Genomic DNA, 17,147 nt, shown 5'->3' with positions numbered 1-17,147 from the left:
AGAGGTGGCAGAGTGACAGCTCTGTTTGTAGGGGGAGGAGGTGGCTTAACAGAATGGAGATGGGACCTGAGTGTGTGCAGCAGGAACTCAGCTTTTCGGGATTGAGCCCCGTCACTTGGCCAGTGACACCCCCCGCCCCGCCCCTGCAACCCCAGTACTGTGTTGGTGTGAAAACCTGACCTGCCTCTCACCCCAAGGAGGGGAGGGAAACAGATGGGAAGTCACAAAAAATATATTAAAACGCCATTGTCTTCTCTCTCCGATCAGTCTCCCCTGTGATACCCCCTTGCCCACCAGTCCCGGGCAAGGCTTTTGAGAGGAAAACACACCCAGGTACCCCACAGCAGCCCAGGGACAGCTAAGAGTCTCGACAGGCTCAACGCCAGCGTCGGCGAGGGGGTCGCTGAGAGGCCGGAGGCGCAGGAGGGTCGGGCAGGATGCAGCGGAGAGTCGGGCCTTGCCACCGGGACAGAAAACAGAAGAGAAATGAAAGAGTGAAGAGAGGAAGGGAGGCTAGAGTGGCTGGGGGGGAGGGGTAAGGGAAGTAAGTGTGTGGGGGGGATATGAGGGGACCTTAGGGTGAAGTCTCTGTGGACAAGGAATAGGGAGAGGGAGTTTGGGGCAGCTGAGAGGGGAGGGCGCTAGGGAGAGGTAGAGAAGCAGGGTCTTGCCAAGGCCATGGGGGAGGGCAGAGGACAGGAAAGAAGGGGCCATCCCAGAGCAGGTGAGGTCCAGCCACAGTGACTAACCCAGAGCAGAGGGCTCAGCCCAGAAGGGCCACTCGACAGCCATGTTGTCCAGAATCAGCAGGAGGAGGGACCAGGGAGCCCGCCCCCCTCTCCCACCCTCCACGTGGGCTAGAAGGTCCTGTGGCCCAGTCTTTTGAACACGCTCACGGTGCCTGTGTGATCCATCTGGGCACCAAGGCCCTCGCTGGAACTGCTTCCCCGGGGCCCCACCGGAGTCCTCTTAATGGTGACCTTCACCTTGGCTGATGACTTACTCTTGGTGCTGGTGACTTGGCTGTCCTGGGCCTCGGGCACTGGGGCGGCCTTGCCCAGTCTGTGGATGATGCTCACTTTGGCCAGGGACTCCGACTTCTTCTCGAGCCTGGGAGGTGAGGAGAGCGCTAGGCGCCGCAGCGTTGGGGCAGTGGGTACTGTTGCCTTGGAGCTTGTGGCCTTGGCTTTGACCGGCAGGACTGGCTGGGGACTGGTCTTCACTGGGCCCCGCCCCAGCTTCTTCAGGACCCCAGCATACTGCAAGACAGAGCTGCTGCTGTCATTGTCGCTGTCCCAGGCCAGATCGTCATCCATCTCTGGGGTGGCCCCCAAGCGGCTGAAAACTCCTGTGGGCTGACATCAGAGAGGCCCAAGTCACTCAACCTACCACCTCCTCCTCCACACAGGGGGCAAGTGGAGGGGGAACAGCCATGGGTGACAACTGAGACAGTGGTGAGGACCGTGATGGGGGACTCAGGGAGCTGGCCTGGCAGCAAGGAAGGTTCCCTGACAAAGAGCACAGCTACTGAGCTCTGAGAGCCAGAGGAAGTGGGCTCGTGTGGGCATGGGGGACAGCAGGTGCCACGCAGAGGGAAGACAGTGGCCAGGTCTGTAGGACAGCACAGAGACAAAGATGCCTTCGGTCATCTGGTGAGCCTGACTCTGCACCCTGTCCTAGGTTGGGCAGGCTGGAGACCTAGAGATGGCCAGGACGGCCTTAGCCTGCCCTCATGGGCTTACAGTCCAGTAGGGAGTCAGGCATGGAACCAGACACGACACCACCAGTGCTTCTGTCGGACAGCGGTGTATTCTTCAAGGAGTGTGAACAGAGAGAGATACGAGGGTGGGGGACAGGGAAGAAAGGGACGGCCAGGCCCTCCAGGGGAATCAGACTTAATGAACACTCACTACTCACGAGGACACAGCCCATCCCCTGAGTGCTTCTACATGGCTGCCATGTCACTGTGGGAGGCGGGACAGAGGCAGAGCGTGCGCTGGTGATTGGCAGGAAGGAAATGTTCTATAGAGTCCCTCCAAGGTAGCATCTAAAGTGCACTTACCACCCCCACGATGCCCCCTCTCACATGTACCTGCCTGATCTGAGGAAATAGGCATAAGGGCTTAAGTGCCTGGCCATGGTCACCCAGACAGCCAGTGGGCTCGGGGGCCCCAGCGAGAAGTGTGAATTTCATGGTAGGCACAGAAAAGCCTTGGGTCTCTGAGGGGGAAGAGGACAGCTGTCCACTACAGCACATGCTCCTGCAGTGGTGGCAGCTGTGGGGACTGATCAGGAGGTCACCGCTCTCTCCAAGGAGGGAGGGTGGTGGAGGAGCTGGACATGGAATCCTCAGACTCAGGAATTGGTGTGGGAAGGTGGGCACCCTGAGCTGGGCCCCAGGAAAGGGGCAGCGGCAGGGAGGAAACCTAGTAGTGATCAGAGAGCCAGGAAAGCCACCAGAGCAATGAGGAGAAGTGGGGCTGGGAGATGGGCCAGGGCAGGTGCAGGGAGAGGGCAGAGATGTCCAGGGCAGTCGCTTCTCCATGCCCCACTCACCTTACTCCCTGTGGTCGTGTCTGCCTTGGTCTCAGCGCCAAGGCGGTCAAACACAGATGTCCTATGGAGACCTGGGAAGAGAATGAAACTATCAGGGCGCACTGTGAGCCCTTCTTGGGGTCCCGGGTGCAGATACTAAGGGATGGCACAGCTGGCACCGACACCGGTCACTCAGCCCCAGCAGGGATGGTCAAGTTTTGCCTCCTCACTGGCCAATGTCAAATGCCAAAGATCAACTCAAATTGACACTGAAAATTCCCTGTACCCTAGTACAAGTTCATGAAATGGGGGTGGGGGTTCTTAATCCTACTCCTTTTTTTTTTTTTTTGGTCCGTCGTGGGGCTTTTTTTAACTCTGGGCCTGGGCCCTATCTCTGAGCTCTTCAGCTCAAGGCAGTGCTCTACCACTTGAGCCAAGCACCACTTCCGCTTTTTCTGTTTATGTGGTGTTGAGGAATTGAACCCAGGGCCTCATGCATGGGAGTCAAGCACTCTACCGCTGAGCCATCGTCCCAGCCCCTCCTACTCCTCCTACAGCCTCTGATCATGAGTGCTTTCCCTAAGTAAAACACAAAGCTTGCTGGGAACTGGTGGCTTATGCCTGTGATCCTAACTAACTACTCTTCAGGCTGAGAACAGGTGGATCATAGTTCAAAGCTCACCCAGGCAATAAAGTCCAAGAAACGCCATCTCCACATAACCAGCAAAAAGCTAGAGGTATGGCTCAGGGAGTAGAGACGGCTATGAGCAAGTGACAGGCCTTGACTTTAAGCCCCAGAACTGGCATAAAAATGAAAGCCTCCCAGACTCCATGCCCCGCCCTCAGGAACGAGGGGTGCAGGAGCCATCTGCAATGTCAGCCAGCGTGCCCTGGGCATGCGCACAATGCCATGTGCACCCCAGGCCAGTACCTTTGGCGGCCTGCTGCTGCTCCAGGATCTTGCGGGTGCGGGGTGTGGTGCCTTTGGGCATGTTGATGATGTACTTCCCCTCCATCTCCGCAGTGACCCGGCGCCTCTTGGCAGGAATAGCCAGGCTCTCGTCCTCCCTGCGGGCCAGAGCTGCGGTGGGGAGACACGGACAGGGTCAGCACCCACCAGGATAGGCCACTCTCCTGGCACTGGCAGAGGGCACACTGCTGCCCTTCATCTCTACCCGTGCCTGACCGGAACCCCTTATCCTACAGCCCTGACATAGCCAGGAGCTCCCAGGCCTGGATGAGGTCACAGGAAGCTCTGGGGATCTCAGGCTCTCTGTGGCCCACCAGGGTCCAGCCTAATCTCTTTACACAAGGAACCCACTGGATAGTGGGAAGGTTCTAGAACACCACAAGTACCACTTTCACAGCTACACTTTTTTTTCTTCTTTCTCTCCCATTCTCTCTTTTTTAAATGCTCACTTTTTTTTATTTATTTATTTTTTAATGCTCACTTTTTAACAAGTAATCAAGCTGAATAATTTCCATTTGGAAATTACAGTGGTTGGCATGTAACTGGCAAAGCACTTGCCTAGCAAGTGCAACATCCTGGGTTTATTCCCCCTACCAGAAAAAAGAAAAAAAAAAAAAAGAGACTATCCAGGGTGAAAAAGTAAATTATAAATTGTGCTTTTTTTACTAGACTCCCCTGCCCCAGCCTACTTAATAGCTGCTGCCAGGCAGAAGGGTGCCCTTTTCTTTTCTTTGTAATAGCAAAGGGCTTGCTTGTTTTTCAGCCCAGTCTGTCCTTGAACTAACTGCGATCCCAGGCTAGCCTGGGACATTTCAGATTCAAGGGCTGGGATTACAGACTTGGCCTACCACATCTGGTTTTACACTTCAATTAAACCAGCCGGGCACAGTGGCTCACTCCTATTATCCTAGTTACTCAGGAGGAGACCTAGGGCACTACTTGTGGAAGCCAGCAAGGGCAGAAAATTTGTTGTAATTCCATCTCCAATTAAGTAGCAAAATGGCAGACTGGAGGCATGACTCAAGTGGTAGAATGCCAGTTTTGAGCAAGGAAGCTTGAGCAAGAGATTCTGAGTTCAAACTCAGATATTGGCACACACACAAAAATTCCAGGATGGGCATCAGTGATTCACACTTATAATCCTATTCAGGAGGCTGAGATCTGAGGATCACATTCAAAGCCAGTCCAGCAGAAAAGTCTGAGACTCTTATTTTTTTGTCAGTCATGGGGCCTGAACCACCAGGAAGGGGAGGCTCCCAGGGTGGAGATGATGGCCCAATTCAGAGGCAATTCAGGCCCACATACTCCACACACCTAGGGTATGGGGAACACGACCCCCACCATCAAAACCTTTGCATCTATATTCTCCAGCTCCTCCCCCACAGCCTGCCTCCTCACCGGCAGCCTTGGCACCCTTCGCAGCCATCTTGTTGGACACAGTGACAGAGATCTTGGAGGTGCTGGTGTCTGGCCGCCTGGGGGGAGTGCTGGGCGGGGAGTCTCGGTTCAGGCTGTTGGCGATCATTCGGGAGGCAGCTGCAGGGAAGGACAGCAATGCTCTGATTGGGTGTGCTCCCAGGAGGAAGAACTGGAACTTGGGGTCAGTGAGCATGGGGCTGCATGGAGTGTCCTATGTCTGAAAAGCCATTCACCATAGTGGAATCCTTTCCTGGGGCTGTGCTATGGATGCTGTGGAAATGAGCCCTGATTGGCTCCATTTCCCCACATCCATACCTTTGGGTCGCTCCAGCCCACACAGATGGAGCTCAGCCACATAACTTCTCTTGACAATTAAAAAAGAACAAATCTATGCAAGGGGCTTTAAGCACTGGGGCCTGCTGTTACGGAGACCACTGCAGTGGGCACATGCCTGGGCTAGCCTGCTGTGCAACAAGTAGCACTGGCCAAGTCACCTCTGTAGGCCCAAATAACAAAGTTACCAGACCTGTGAATGGAGCCATCACTGATCATCCAACCTTAATTCAGCTGCCATGGGACCACTGGGATCCATGAGATCCCAGAGATCTCAGAGCTGGCTCTGAGCCCAAATAACCAGCCAACCCATAAAATCATAAGGAATAAATGTCTGTGTTTATAACCACAGTTTTGCCAGGCATAGTGGTGAGCACCTGTAGTACCAGCTACTGAGGAGTCTGAAGTAGGAGGGTCATTTGCGGTTAAGAGTTTAAGACCAGCCTGGGCTACACAACAAAATACCCCATCTCGAAAAATGATTTTTAAAAAAGCTAGGTGCTAGTGACTCACACCTATAATCCTAGCTATTCAGGAGGTTGAGATCTGAGAATAGAGGTTTGAAGCCAGCCTGGGCAAGGAAGTCCATGAGACTCTTCTTATCTTCAATGAACCACCAAAAAAGTCAGAAGTGGAGCTGTGGCTCAAGTGGCAGAACACCAGCCTTGAGCAAAAAAGCTCAGGGACAGATCCTGAGTTCAAGCCCCAGAACTGGCACAAAAACAAGCACATGGCCAGGCGCTGGTCGCTCACACCTGTAATCCTAGCTACTCAGGAGGCTGAGATCTGAGGATCACAGTTCAAAGCCAGCCCAAAGCCAGCCCGGGCAGGAAAGACTGTGAGACTCTTATCTCCAATAAACCACTACTGTGGCTCAAGTGGTAGAGCGCTAGCCTTGAGCTGAAGAGCTCAGGGACAGCCCCCAGGCCAAGTTCAAGCCCCACGACCCCCCCAAAAAAAAAAAAAAACACACATGGATTGGGAGTGAGCGCAAAACCCTGAGTTCAATCTTCAGTACAGAAACAGACAGACAGACAGATGACAGCCAATGGCTACTTGCTGCCCAGTCTACTGTCTCCCTGGGAAGGAGGGCCTCAGGTGGCTTTGTTTCTACCTGTGCAAACCACAGGATGGGACAAACAAAAGTGCCTTCCCTGTTCCTGCCAGGGCCGTGAAGGAGGCGGCTCTGGACATACCACACTCACCGCTAGAGGAGGCACGGCGAAGCTCGCCTGACAGGGAGCTGGGATTGCAGGGCACCGACTCCGTGGCAGCTTTGCATATGTCCTATGAAAAATAGGAATAGGGTCAGCCAGAGGAATGGGGACTGGAGATCTGGGCAGCAGTTGGAGGGTCAGAAACGCCAGCATTGACCCATTTTGTTTTTTGGAGATGAGATCGGAGGTCGCAGTGAATAGCCCAGCCTAACCTCAAACTTGCTATGCAGCCGGGCTGGCCTCCACCTCCTGAGGGCAGGGATTACAGGCATGAACCATCTTGCTCCTGACCAGAGGAAAGTATCACGTACCCAGAAACAAAGGGATGGTCCCTGAAATATCTGAGCAGAACTTTAAAACTGTCAAGGGGCAGGGCAATGGTGGTTCATCCTTATAATCCTAACTGAGATCTCAGGAGGCTGAGATCTGAGGATCATGGTTTGAAGCCAGCCTGCACAGGAGAGTGCAAGAGATTAATTTTGTGAGAGTGCAAGAGTGTTGTTGGTGGTCTTAGGGCTTGAACTCAGGGCCTGGGCACTATGCCTGAGCTCTTTTGCTCAAGGCCAGCACTCTACCACTTTGAGCCACAGCTCCACTTCCAGTTTTCTGGTGGTTCATTGGAGATAAGAGTCTCATGGAATTCCCTGCCAGGGCTGGCTTTGAACTGCAATCCTCAGATCTCAGCCTCCTGAGAAGTTAGGATTACAGGCATGAGCCACCAGTGCCCAGCTCCATGGGACTCTTATCTCCAATTAACCACCAGAAAAGTAGAAGTAGAGCTATGGCTCAAAGTAGTAGAGTGTTAGCCTTGAGCACAAAAGCTCAGGGACAGTGCCCAGGCCATTGCGGGGGAGGAGGGGGCATGTGGGGAACAACAACAACAACAAAAAACTGTCAAGGCAGCCAGTGGCAGAGAGCCCTGCCCAGCAATCTCAAAGCCCTAGGTTTGGTCTCCATCCCTATAATCAAAATGGTCAAGACTATTAAAACAAGGAAAGGACAATGAAAATAGACTTTGAATCATGGTTCAAAGCCAGCCCAGGCAAGGAAAATCTGTGCCTCTTATCTCCAATTAACTACCAAAAAAGCTGGAAGTGGAACTGTGGCTCAAGTGATAGAGAGCCAGCCTTGAGTGAAAAAGTTCATGGATAGCACTCAGGCCTTGAGTTCAAGCTCCAGGAAAACACACACACACACACACACACACACACACACACACACACACACACACACACACACACACACACACACACACACACACATGAGTTCAAGCTCCAGGAAAACACACACACACACACACACACACACACACACACACACACACACACACACACACACACACACACACACACACACACACACACACACACACACACACACACACACACACACACACACACACACACACACACACACACACACACACACACACCCCCAAGTATAAAAGTTTAAAGAACAAACAGGGGGCCGGGAAAGGAGTTTGTTGGTAGAGCACTTGCTCAGCATGTAGGAGGCCCTGAGTTCTAGCCCCAGCATGCTTACCACAAAAAATTAAAAACAAGGGGCTGGGAAGGTGGCTTAGTGGTAGAGTGCTTGCCTTGCATGCATGAGGCCCTGGGTTCGATTCCTCAGAACCACATAAGCAGAAAAAGCCAGAAGTGGCACTGTGGCTCAAGTGGTAGAGTGCTATCCTTCAGCTGATTCAGCTGAAAAGCTGAGGGACAGCACCCAGGCCCAGAGTTCAGGCCCCATGACAAAAAAAAATAAAATAAAATAAAATAAAAAATAAAAACAAAAAGCTTACAGAAAAAAAGAATGTTTGGCACATTGCCCTTTCCACTGAGCTAATATCCCTCTTTGAGGAAGCATTACTGAGGAATCCTGTCCATAGGATGGACAGCTCAAGGCCTGAGCCTGAGCTAGAAGAAGCTACTAGAAGGAATCAGAAACCGTATAGGGATAAAGCAGGGTCCTGAGAGCTCAGCTCTGCAGCAAGTCTCTTGCTGGGACCAGCGGAGTCCTAAGGGATCAAGGAGTTCGTGTGTGCAACGGATAGAGATAGCACCCCATACCTCGCAGGTACTCAGTAAGGACCTCCCTCCAGGCCACATGATCTCTGGTAAAGACACCAGCACCTGATGCAGGGTGTGCAGCCTATTCAGAGGTGTGGGGAGGTGGGTCACTATGACAAGTGGAGAAGCCATACTAGAAGGGCCAGGATGTTACCCCAGTCCCACAGCACAAACTCCTGCCTGGAGACAGAGAAGGCCAGGGAGGCAGGTGACAATCAGAATGAGGAAAATAAGAGTCAGCAACGATCATAATTACAGAGAACGTTTCTTGAGGCCAGATTCTAGCAGTTGCCTGTGCCTGTCCACTTAATACTCAAAAACACCTTTTACAATAGACATGCTCTCTGAACAGAGAAAATAAGCCACAGAGGTGAGGTGACATGCCTGTGGCACACAGAAAACCGCTGACCGGCCTTGGCATGCAGGCTGACCTGCCTTTGCCACCAGGTCTCTGGCTGGCTCTGCAGCAGCACACCCACCTGGCGGTGCACCACCTTGGCATGCTTGAGGATGGCGATGATGTCCCCTACAACGGTCACGCCCAGCTCGTTCATGATCTCCTTGTTGAGGTCCAGCAGCATGCTCTTCTGGATCCTGCATGGAAGGGGAAGGTGGACGGGCCAGCTCCGCCTCCCCCACCCAAGCTCACTTGTCCCTTCATCTGCCTCACCTGTTATCCACAAACATCACAGCGTAATTCACAGCAGGGCCCGGGGGAATGCCGGCTTCTTTAAAAAACTGGATCCACTCAGAAGTGGCTTCAGGGTAGACAGGACAGAGTGCAGTTATTCTCACCATCATCTTTTTTTTTTTAATATTTTTTATTTTAAAAATACTGTACAGAGGGGCTACAGTTACACAAGTAAGGTAATGAGTACATTTCCTATCGAGCATTGTTACCTCCTCCTTTGTTTTACCCTTAATAGCCCTTTCCTCCCCACCTCCCCAACTCCTCCCCCAACCAAGTTCTAAAGTTTGTTTTCAACATAGTGTCTTGTACATCTCATTGTTACAGTAGGTCAGCCTTATCCTTATTTCAGCATTTTGTTAGTTCTTTTCCCCTCCCCAAATTAGAAAAAAGTATATACAAGATGCAGGGCACTGGAATCAAATACAGTGAAAACAGGGGTTATACCGTGGGAGAAGAACATACAAAAGAAGCAAAAAAAAAAAAAAAAAAAAATCACATAGTACATCATAAATATGTTAAAAATAGCAAGAAAGAAAAAAACCACTTGTGTCCCTATCTTAGGGTTCATTTCGCTTAACATCATCTTATATGGTTATATATACATAACTTTTGAACTTTTCTGCTTGTCCTAGACATATACGAGTTATTGCAAATAAGGGAAACCATGGGACCCATGTTTCTTTGGGCCTGGCTTACTTCACTTAATATATTTTTTTCCAAGTCTTTCCATTTCCTAACAAATGGGGTAATGTCATTCTTTCTAATGGAGGCGTAGAATTCCAGCATATAGATATATCACATTTTCCTGATCCATTCATCTACTGAGGGGCATCTGGGTTGGTTCCATATTTAAGCTATGGTAAATAATGCTGCGATAAACATAGTTGTGCTGGTAGCTTTGGTATACCCTTGTTTGTGATCGTTTGGGTAAATGCCCAAAAGTGGGAACCATCATCTTTTACAGCAACAAAACTGCAATAGCTGCAGGCTTGCACACTTTGCACACAATGGACCACCTAGGAGTCAAGCAGCATTGCCTCCCAAGTAGCTGGGGTTACAGGAATTGCACTACCATGCCCAGCTTATACTATTTTAGCGTATTAGAAATCTGTATTACTTATAAGACAACTGAGGTACAGAGTAGAGCACAAGACATGAGGGATCAGCTACTGCATGGGTGGCATAGAAGGCTCAGGGGCAGATGTGTGGGCCACATCTCTCCCAAGATTTTGGACAGCCAGCCAAAGCTCATCTTTGAGGACATGCATAGGACCAGAGCAGATGAGTAACTTCTGTCCTGAGGATCTCCTTCATCAGCCCTAAAGAAAGAATCCCAGCAGGGTGCTGGTGGCTCATGCCTGTAATCCTAGCTACTCAGGAGGCTGAGATCTGAGGATCATGGTTCAAAGCCAGCCCGGGCAAGGAAAGTCTGAGAGACTCTTATCTCCAATAAACCACTAGAAAACCAGAAGTGGTACTGTGACTCAAGCACAAGTGGTAGAGTGCTAGCCTTGAGCTTAAGAGCTGAGGGATAGCGCCCAGGCCCAGAGTTCAAGCCCCACAACCGACCAAAAAAAAAAAAAAAATCCCAGCTCCCCCTTTTTTCTTTTCTTTTTTCTTTGGAGGAGGCAAAAAAAGGGGGAGTGGTAATTGCTTTTATATATATACCAGTACTGGGCCTTAAACACAGGCCCTGGGCACTGCCTCTTAGCTGGTAGACTGTTACTCTACTACTTGAGCCACAGCTTCATTGCTAGCATTTTGCTGGTTGATTGGAGGTAAGAATCTCAAGGATTTTCCTGCCCAGGCTGGCTTCAAATCTCAATCCTCGGATCTCAGCCTTCTGTGTAGCTAAGATTACAGGTATGCCACCAGTGCCTCAAATTTTTTTCTAAGCCACCAAGTAATCTGTGTCCCTTGGAAATCCAGAAATAGAGGGGCTTTTTTTTTGGGGGGGGGGTCTAGGCATGGGGCCTGAACTCTGGGCCTGGGCGCTATCCCTCAGCTCTTCAGCTCAAGGCTAGCGCTCTACCACTTGAGCCACAAAGCCACTTCCGGCTTTTTTCTTTTTGCATATGTGGTGCTGAGGAATCGAACCCAGGGCCTCAGGCATGCAAGGCAAGTGCTCTAAAACTGAGCCACCTTCCCAGCCCCAGAAATAGTTTTAAGAGTTTAGGAGGTACAGACATGGTTCTAGAGGTAGAGCACTTGCATAGCAATGTATAAAGCCCTGCTCATGCCTGTAATCCTAGCTACTCAGGAGGCTGAGATCTGAGGATCACAGTTCAAAACCAGCCCAGGCAAGGAAAGTCTGGGAGACTCTTATCTCCAATAAACCACTAGAAAACCGGAAGTGGCACTGTGGCTCAAATGGTACAACACTCACCTTGAGCTGAAGAGCTGAGGGATAGCACCCAGGCCCAGAGTTAAGCCCCATGACTGATTAAAATAAAAAATAAAAAAATCCCTGGGTTCAATCCCAAATAGTACAATTAGCTAGCTAGGTAACTAGCTAGCTAGCTAGCTAGCTAGCTAGATAGATGGATGATAGATAACAAGGAAGAATCTGAGGGTAAGTCACATAACAAAACCAAGTTAACATCGGTTGAGAGCTATGCACAAGACTTTACATGCCATAACCACTTCAAACCCAACACAGAATTTTTATCTCCATTTCACAGCTGAGGAAAGGAAAGCAAAGCTGACTGGTCAGGTGGAACCCCAAGTTCTTCATGGTCAAACTAGGCAGTCAGGAGCACAGACATGGAGAAGGGGCAGGCAGAGGTTGCCTGGCACGAGGCCCTAGCCCCACCCCTACCTTCGTCATCAGAACACAGCTGCTCTGACAGAGACCTGGCTCTCCCTCCCCCACCAACAAGGGTGGACCTCAGGAAGGCTAGTAGGGAGAGGGGACCCCACAGGGAAAGCTAGACTCACCCATAGTAACCGACACCATCCTCTCCCTGGCCCTGACCCTGCTCCCTGGAGCCTGGAACAGAGGAAGAAAGGAGAGAGACCATGAGTCGCTGGGGTTGTGAGTGTGTTCTCCCTCTCCCGGTGCCTGTCTGTCTGTCTGCCTGCACAAGAGCATTCCTGGGCTAGGGGGTCATCAACCAAGAATAGCCTGGAGCAGCTGGCAGGAGTTGGCCTGGGGCAGAGCTGCTATGACTATCTTTTCTGCCTGTGATGAGGCACAGCTTCAGTCCCACACACCCCAAGGGGTCCGGCTGGAACAGGGGACAGGAAAGGGATACCTTCTGCCCTAAATACCTACCAGGTGTACTCAGCCAGCCAGCCAAACAAGACCTCCTAGCCCAGGGCGCCAGTGCCTCACGCCTGTTTGTCCTAGCTACTCAGGAGGCTGAGATCTGAGGATCATGATTCCAAGTCAGCCTGGGCAGGAAAGTCTGAGACTCTTCTCTCCAATGAACCACCAGAAAACCAGAAGTGGTGCTGTGGCTCAAGTGGTAGAGCGCTTGCCTTGAGCTGTAGAGCTGAGGGACAGTGACCAGGCTCAGAGTTCAAGCCCCACAACCGACCAAAAAAAAAAAAGACCTCCTGAGCATAATACTATGTAAGAGCACTCAGAGACCCGCAAGGGGACCATACTATGGAGCCCAGCCTGCAGGTGAGGGGCAGGTGAGTGGAGAAGGCAGACAGAAAACAAGCAAATGACAAACACTGCAGTGTTAAAAGCTGGCAGGATGGCTTTGGGAAGGGAGGTTGCAATTTTCAACCTGGTGATTAAAGAAGCCCGAAAGTGACCCCTGGAGACTGTTGGAGGGGAGAGGAGCAGCAGGGTGGTTTGATGGAGAAGCTGTGTTCCAGAAGGTACAGTGAGTGCAGTGCCCGGAGCCAGGAGCTCATCTGGCATGTCTGAGAGACAGCAAGGAGCCTGTGTAGCTGGAGGCGAGTGAACGAGGAGAGGGGGTGGGGGGAGGGAGGGAGCAGAGAAGAAATAGAAAACCAAGTTTCATTTATAAGCATGATGAGAAGAACGGCAACATTCAAAGCAATGATGCGATGCGATGCCATCGGCCTCCAGGACTACCTGGCCACACTGCCCTGTCCCTCCCCTCCAACTCCTTTTACCCTGGCTCCTTCCTACCTGGCTGGGCTGTCCCTCCCCTCTGCCAGGCACTCTGGACAGCCCCACCCTCTTGCCTTTTTTATTTTATTTTTTTGCTGGTCACAGGGCTTAAACTCAGGGCCTGGACTTGGTCCCTTAGCTCTTTCACTCAAGACTGGTGTTCTACCACGTTAGCCACAGCTCTACTTTTGGCTTTTGGGGTAATTAATTGGAGACAAGTCTCATGAACTTCCCTGCCCAGGCTGGCTTTGAACTGTGATCCTCAGATCTCAGCCTCCTGAGTAGCTAAGATGACAGGTGGGAGTTTCTGATGCACAGCTCCCCAGCCTATTTTGATGGCATAATGGTTAAGTGTAAAGGCTCTGGAACCGGATGGAAGGGCCTCTGTTGCTTACTACAGTATGACCTTGGCAAGTTACTTTGCCAGTCTGGCCTCAGTGTCTCCCTCTGAAAAGTGGGGTGATAAGAATGTCACTCACCTTAGAGGTTTGCAATGAAGGTTAGATTGGTTTCTATGTCTAAAGGCACTGAGACCAGGCTGTGTGGACGATGAAAGCTCCCTTCCTTCCCTGTCTCCCAGTTTTGTATGTGTTACTGAGCCAGGGTCTTGCTGTATTAACTTAGTCACACCAGGATAGAGCTGAGCACTCTACACATGTCTTACAGTGGCCTCATGAGCAAAGACTATAATTAGCTCTGTTTTCATCAATTTAAAAAATCTGACTCAGTAAGGACCAGTCATTTGCCAAAGGTCACATCATGCAACTGACCTTACTGGGATTAAAAAACAAGTTCTTCCTGATCCAGAAGCCCATGGAGCAGATCCTTTCGAGTGTTTACTATGTGCCAGGAACTGAGTACACACATCTCAGTGACTTCTCACAAAGAACCTGAGGGGGAAGAGAGGGAAGAGAAAAAAAGCAAAAAATGAGCAAAACAGGAAAACAACACAAAACTTAAAAATAGATGAGCTAGGCACTGGTGCCTCACGTCTATAATCCTAGTTACTCAGGAGGCTGAGATCTGAGAATCGGGTTCAAAGCCAGCCCAGGCAGGAAAGTCCATGAGACTCTTATCTCGAACAAAATACATAGAAAAAGCCAGAAATGGTGATGTGACACAAGTAGAAGAGTGCTAACTTGAGCAAAGGAAGCTCAGGGACAGCACCCAGGCCCTGAGTCCAAGCCCCATGTATGTAAAAGTGGGTGATAGGCCCAACATAATAAAGCAAGTAACAACAGGGGTAGGACTTGAACACAAGTCAATCCAATGGCTATGGTTAAAGCTGATGAAGAGACTTTTGTTGTTGTTGTTGTTGTTGTCAGTTGTGGGGCTTGAACTCAGGGCCTGAGCACTGTCCCTAAGCCTCTTTGAGCTCAAGGCTAGTACACTTGAGCCATAATGCCACTTCGGATTTTTGAGTGGTTAATTGGAGATAAGAGTCTTGAGCTGGGAAGGTGGCTCAGTGGTAGAGTGCTTGCCTTGCATGCCTGAGGCCCTGGGTTCCATTCCTCAGCACCATATAAGAAAAAAGCCGGGAGTGGCGCTGTGGTTTAAGTGGTAGAGACCTAGCCTTGAGCTGAAGAGCTGAGGGACAGAGTTCATGCCCCACAACTGGACCTAAAATAAATAAATAAATAAATAATAATAAAAAAAAGAATCTTTTCTGCCTAGGCTTGACTTCCAATTGTGATTCTCAGATTGCAGCCTCCTGAGTAGCTAGGATTACAGGTGTGAGCCACTAGCAGCTGACTGATGGAGAGCTAGGGACTGTGGTTTGCCTTTGGAAGCCCTCAAGTAATCATTGCCAAAATCCTCCTGTTTTCCCCCACCCCACTGGACTCAATTTCCTCTCCCTATCATTTTGTTTTTTGATACAGGTCTCACTATGGAAGCCAGGATGGTTTGGAACCCATGACACTGACTCTGCTACCCAAGTGCTAGAATTAAGGTATGTGTTACCATGCACAATTTCCTCTACCATCTTAAAAGCCCATCTCCAGGCTGAGAATGTGGCTTAGTGATAGAATGCTTGCCTTACATGCATGAAGCCCTGGGTTCAATTCCTCAGTATCACATAAACAGAAAAAGCTGGAAGTACCCTGTGACTCAAGTGGTAGAGTGCTAGCCTTGAGCAAAAGCAACTCAAAGCCAGTGCCTAAGCCCTTTGCTCAAGCCCCAGGCCTGGTAAAAAATAAAATAAAAGGTCAGCTCCCTACTCATTTAATTACTTTTCCAAATTAATGGTAATTTACCAACTACTAGCACTAATCCAAATTCTGACTGATTTAACACTTCCTAACACTTGCTCTGAGCAAGTGGCTTAAATTTCTTGGAACTCATCTCCTTCAACTATATAGTAAAAATAATTAAGATTATTCTTTAAAATATGAGTGCCAGGTATGGTGGCACATGACTGTAATCCAGCACTAGGATGAAATAAACAGCAAGATCTCAAGTTCAAGGCCAGCCTGGGTTCCATATGAAAAGACCCTGTCCCCAAAAAGGTAGGGGAATAACCTAAAAGCCCTTAGAGCAATATTCAGCAAGTGGTAAGTATGCACTTAATTAATAAATCTTGAGCTGACCACTGGTAGCTCATTGCCATTAGGATGGCAAAGCACTTTTTCCTTGTCCAATTGATGAATATGCACCAGTCATCTTCAAGGAAAAAAAAAAAAAACCAACTATACTTACAGGACCCCACAAATGTGGTCAAGCAGGAAGTCACTTTGCCCCAGGACCAGTTTTATGTCTCCTATGGCCATCTCTGAGCTTCTTCTCTGCTACTTTTTTGGGGGATTTTTAGGTACACCCTTGACTTTCAGAACTCTGTGTGTGGTGTGTGTGTGTGTGTGTGTGCACGCCCGCATGCCCGCCTGCCTGCAGTGGTATGCTGGTTTGGAGACTTGAACTGAGGGCCTGAGCAATATCCCTGAGCTTTCTTTTTTCTTGTTTGTTTTTTTTTTTTAATCAAGGCCAATGCTCTACTACCACTCGACCCACAGCTCTGCTTCCGGCTTTTTGGTGGCTAATTGGAAATCAGAGTCTTATAGACTTTTCTGCAAGAGGTGGCCTCAAATCACGACCCTCAGATATGAGCATCCTGGGTAGCTAGTCGTGAGCTACCAGACCCTGGGGAAAAAAAATATTATTATTATAGTCCCGGATCTATCTCTTACTATGCTTAAAAAGAAATCTCAGAATCCACCCAATGAATCTGTGCTACTGGGACAATCAGCCCTCCCAGCAAAGGCGGGGAAACAGGCTCAGAGAGGGAAAGGCACGGGCCCGCTGCCACACAGCGGGGCTGTAACCTGAACTCAAATCCACCGGCATGAAAACCCAAGGAGCCTTCCCGCGCCTCAAGGCCAATGGTAAACGACTAGTGACGAAGTGGTCACCACAAAGCGAGGGCTACCGTCGGATTCTGACCCCCCCCCGCCCCATTTTCCAGAAAAGGAAACTAAGGCGCAAAGAAAGAAAGAAAGCGCTCCGAGCCTAGATTGTGATTATGGAGCCCCGGACGCCCTCCATCCCGCATCCCACCCAGCCCAGTCCCTCCTCTCCCGGCTCACGCCTTATCTAGCTCACCCGGCCCGGTAGCACCGACACGCGCCGCCCGCCCTCCAGACCGTACCAACTGTCAGATAACCCTTTTCCCTCCTCCCGCCCCGGAAGTTCCGCCCGGCACCGAAGTCACTCTGAGCTACCACGGACGCTCTAGCCTTCCGGTCCGCCACAACCAGCGAGAGGGCATCACGTGACTGCTTCGACGCCCCCGCGCGCTAGCCGAGGAGAAGTGGCCAATGAGAAGGGC

At 50.5% G+C, this 17,147-nt stretch overlaps 1 protein-coding gene across 4 annotated transcripts; it reads right to left on the bottom strand.

Annotated features, from left to right (window-relative positions):
• Positions 1 to 216: 216 nt before the first annotated feature.
• LOC138811221 (uncharacterized protein C19orf47) lies at positions 217 to 16,997 on the bottom strand. 4 transcript variants are annotated; one of them, XM_069998906.1, is made up of 12 exons: positions 16,922 to 16,982; positions 16,025 to 16,462; positions 14,098 to 14,217; positions 12,975 to 13,140; positions 12,175 to 12,226; positions 9,217 to 9,304; positions 9,026 to 9,140; positions 6,463 to 6,544; positions 4,904 to 5,041; positions 3,467 to 3,616; positions 2,557 to 2,627; positions 217 to 1,355 (listed from the first exon to the last, which is right to left on the bottom strand). In XM_069998906.1, exons 5-12 carry the CDS (start codon positions 12,191 to 12,193, stop codon positions 858 to 860), a joined length of 1,161 nt encoding a protein of 386 aa, XP_069855007.1. In that variant the 5' UTR covers positions 12,194 to 12,226; positions 12,975 to 13,140; positions 14,098 to 14,217; positions 16,025 to 16,462; positions 16,922 to 16,982; the 3' UTR covers positions 217 to 857. The 4 variants fall into 4 exon arrangements, with proteins under 4 accessions (XP_069855007.1, XP_069855006.1, XP_069855005.1 ...); XM_069998905.1 differs by lacking the exons at positions 12,975 to 13,140; positions 16,025 to 16,462 and having other exon boundaries at positions 217 to 456; positions 1,004 to 1,355; positions 16,922 to 16,997; XM_069998904.1 differs by lacking the exon at positions 12,975 to 13,140.
• Positions 16,998 to 17,147: the final 150 nt, after the last annotated feature.

The sequence above is a fragment of the Dipodomys merriami genome, unplaced genomic scaffold (genome assembly GCF_024711535.1).
Source record: "Dipodomys merriami isolate MVZ:Mamm:240054 unplaced genomic scaffold, mDipMer1.0.p SCAF_52, whole genome shotgun sequence".
Taxonomy (NCBI): Eukaryota; Metazoa; Chordata; class Mammalia; order Rodentia; family Heteromyidae; genus Dipodomys; species Dipodomys merriami.
Note: the sequence above shows the minus strand (reverse complement) of the source record. Positions and strands in the feature narration are given on the sequence as shown.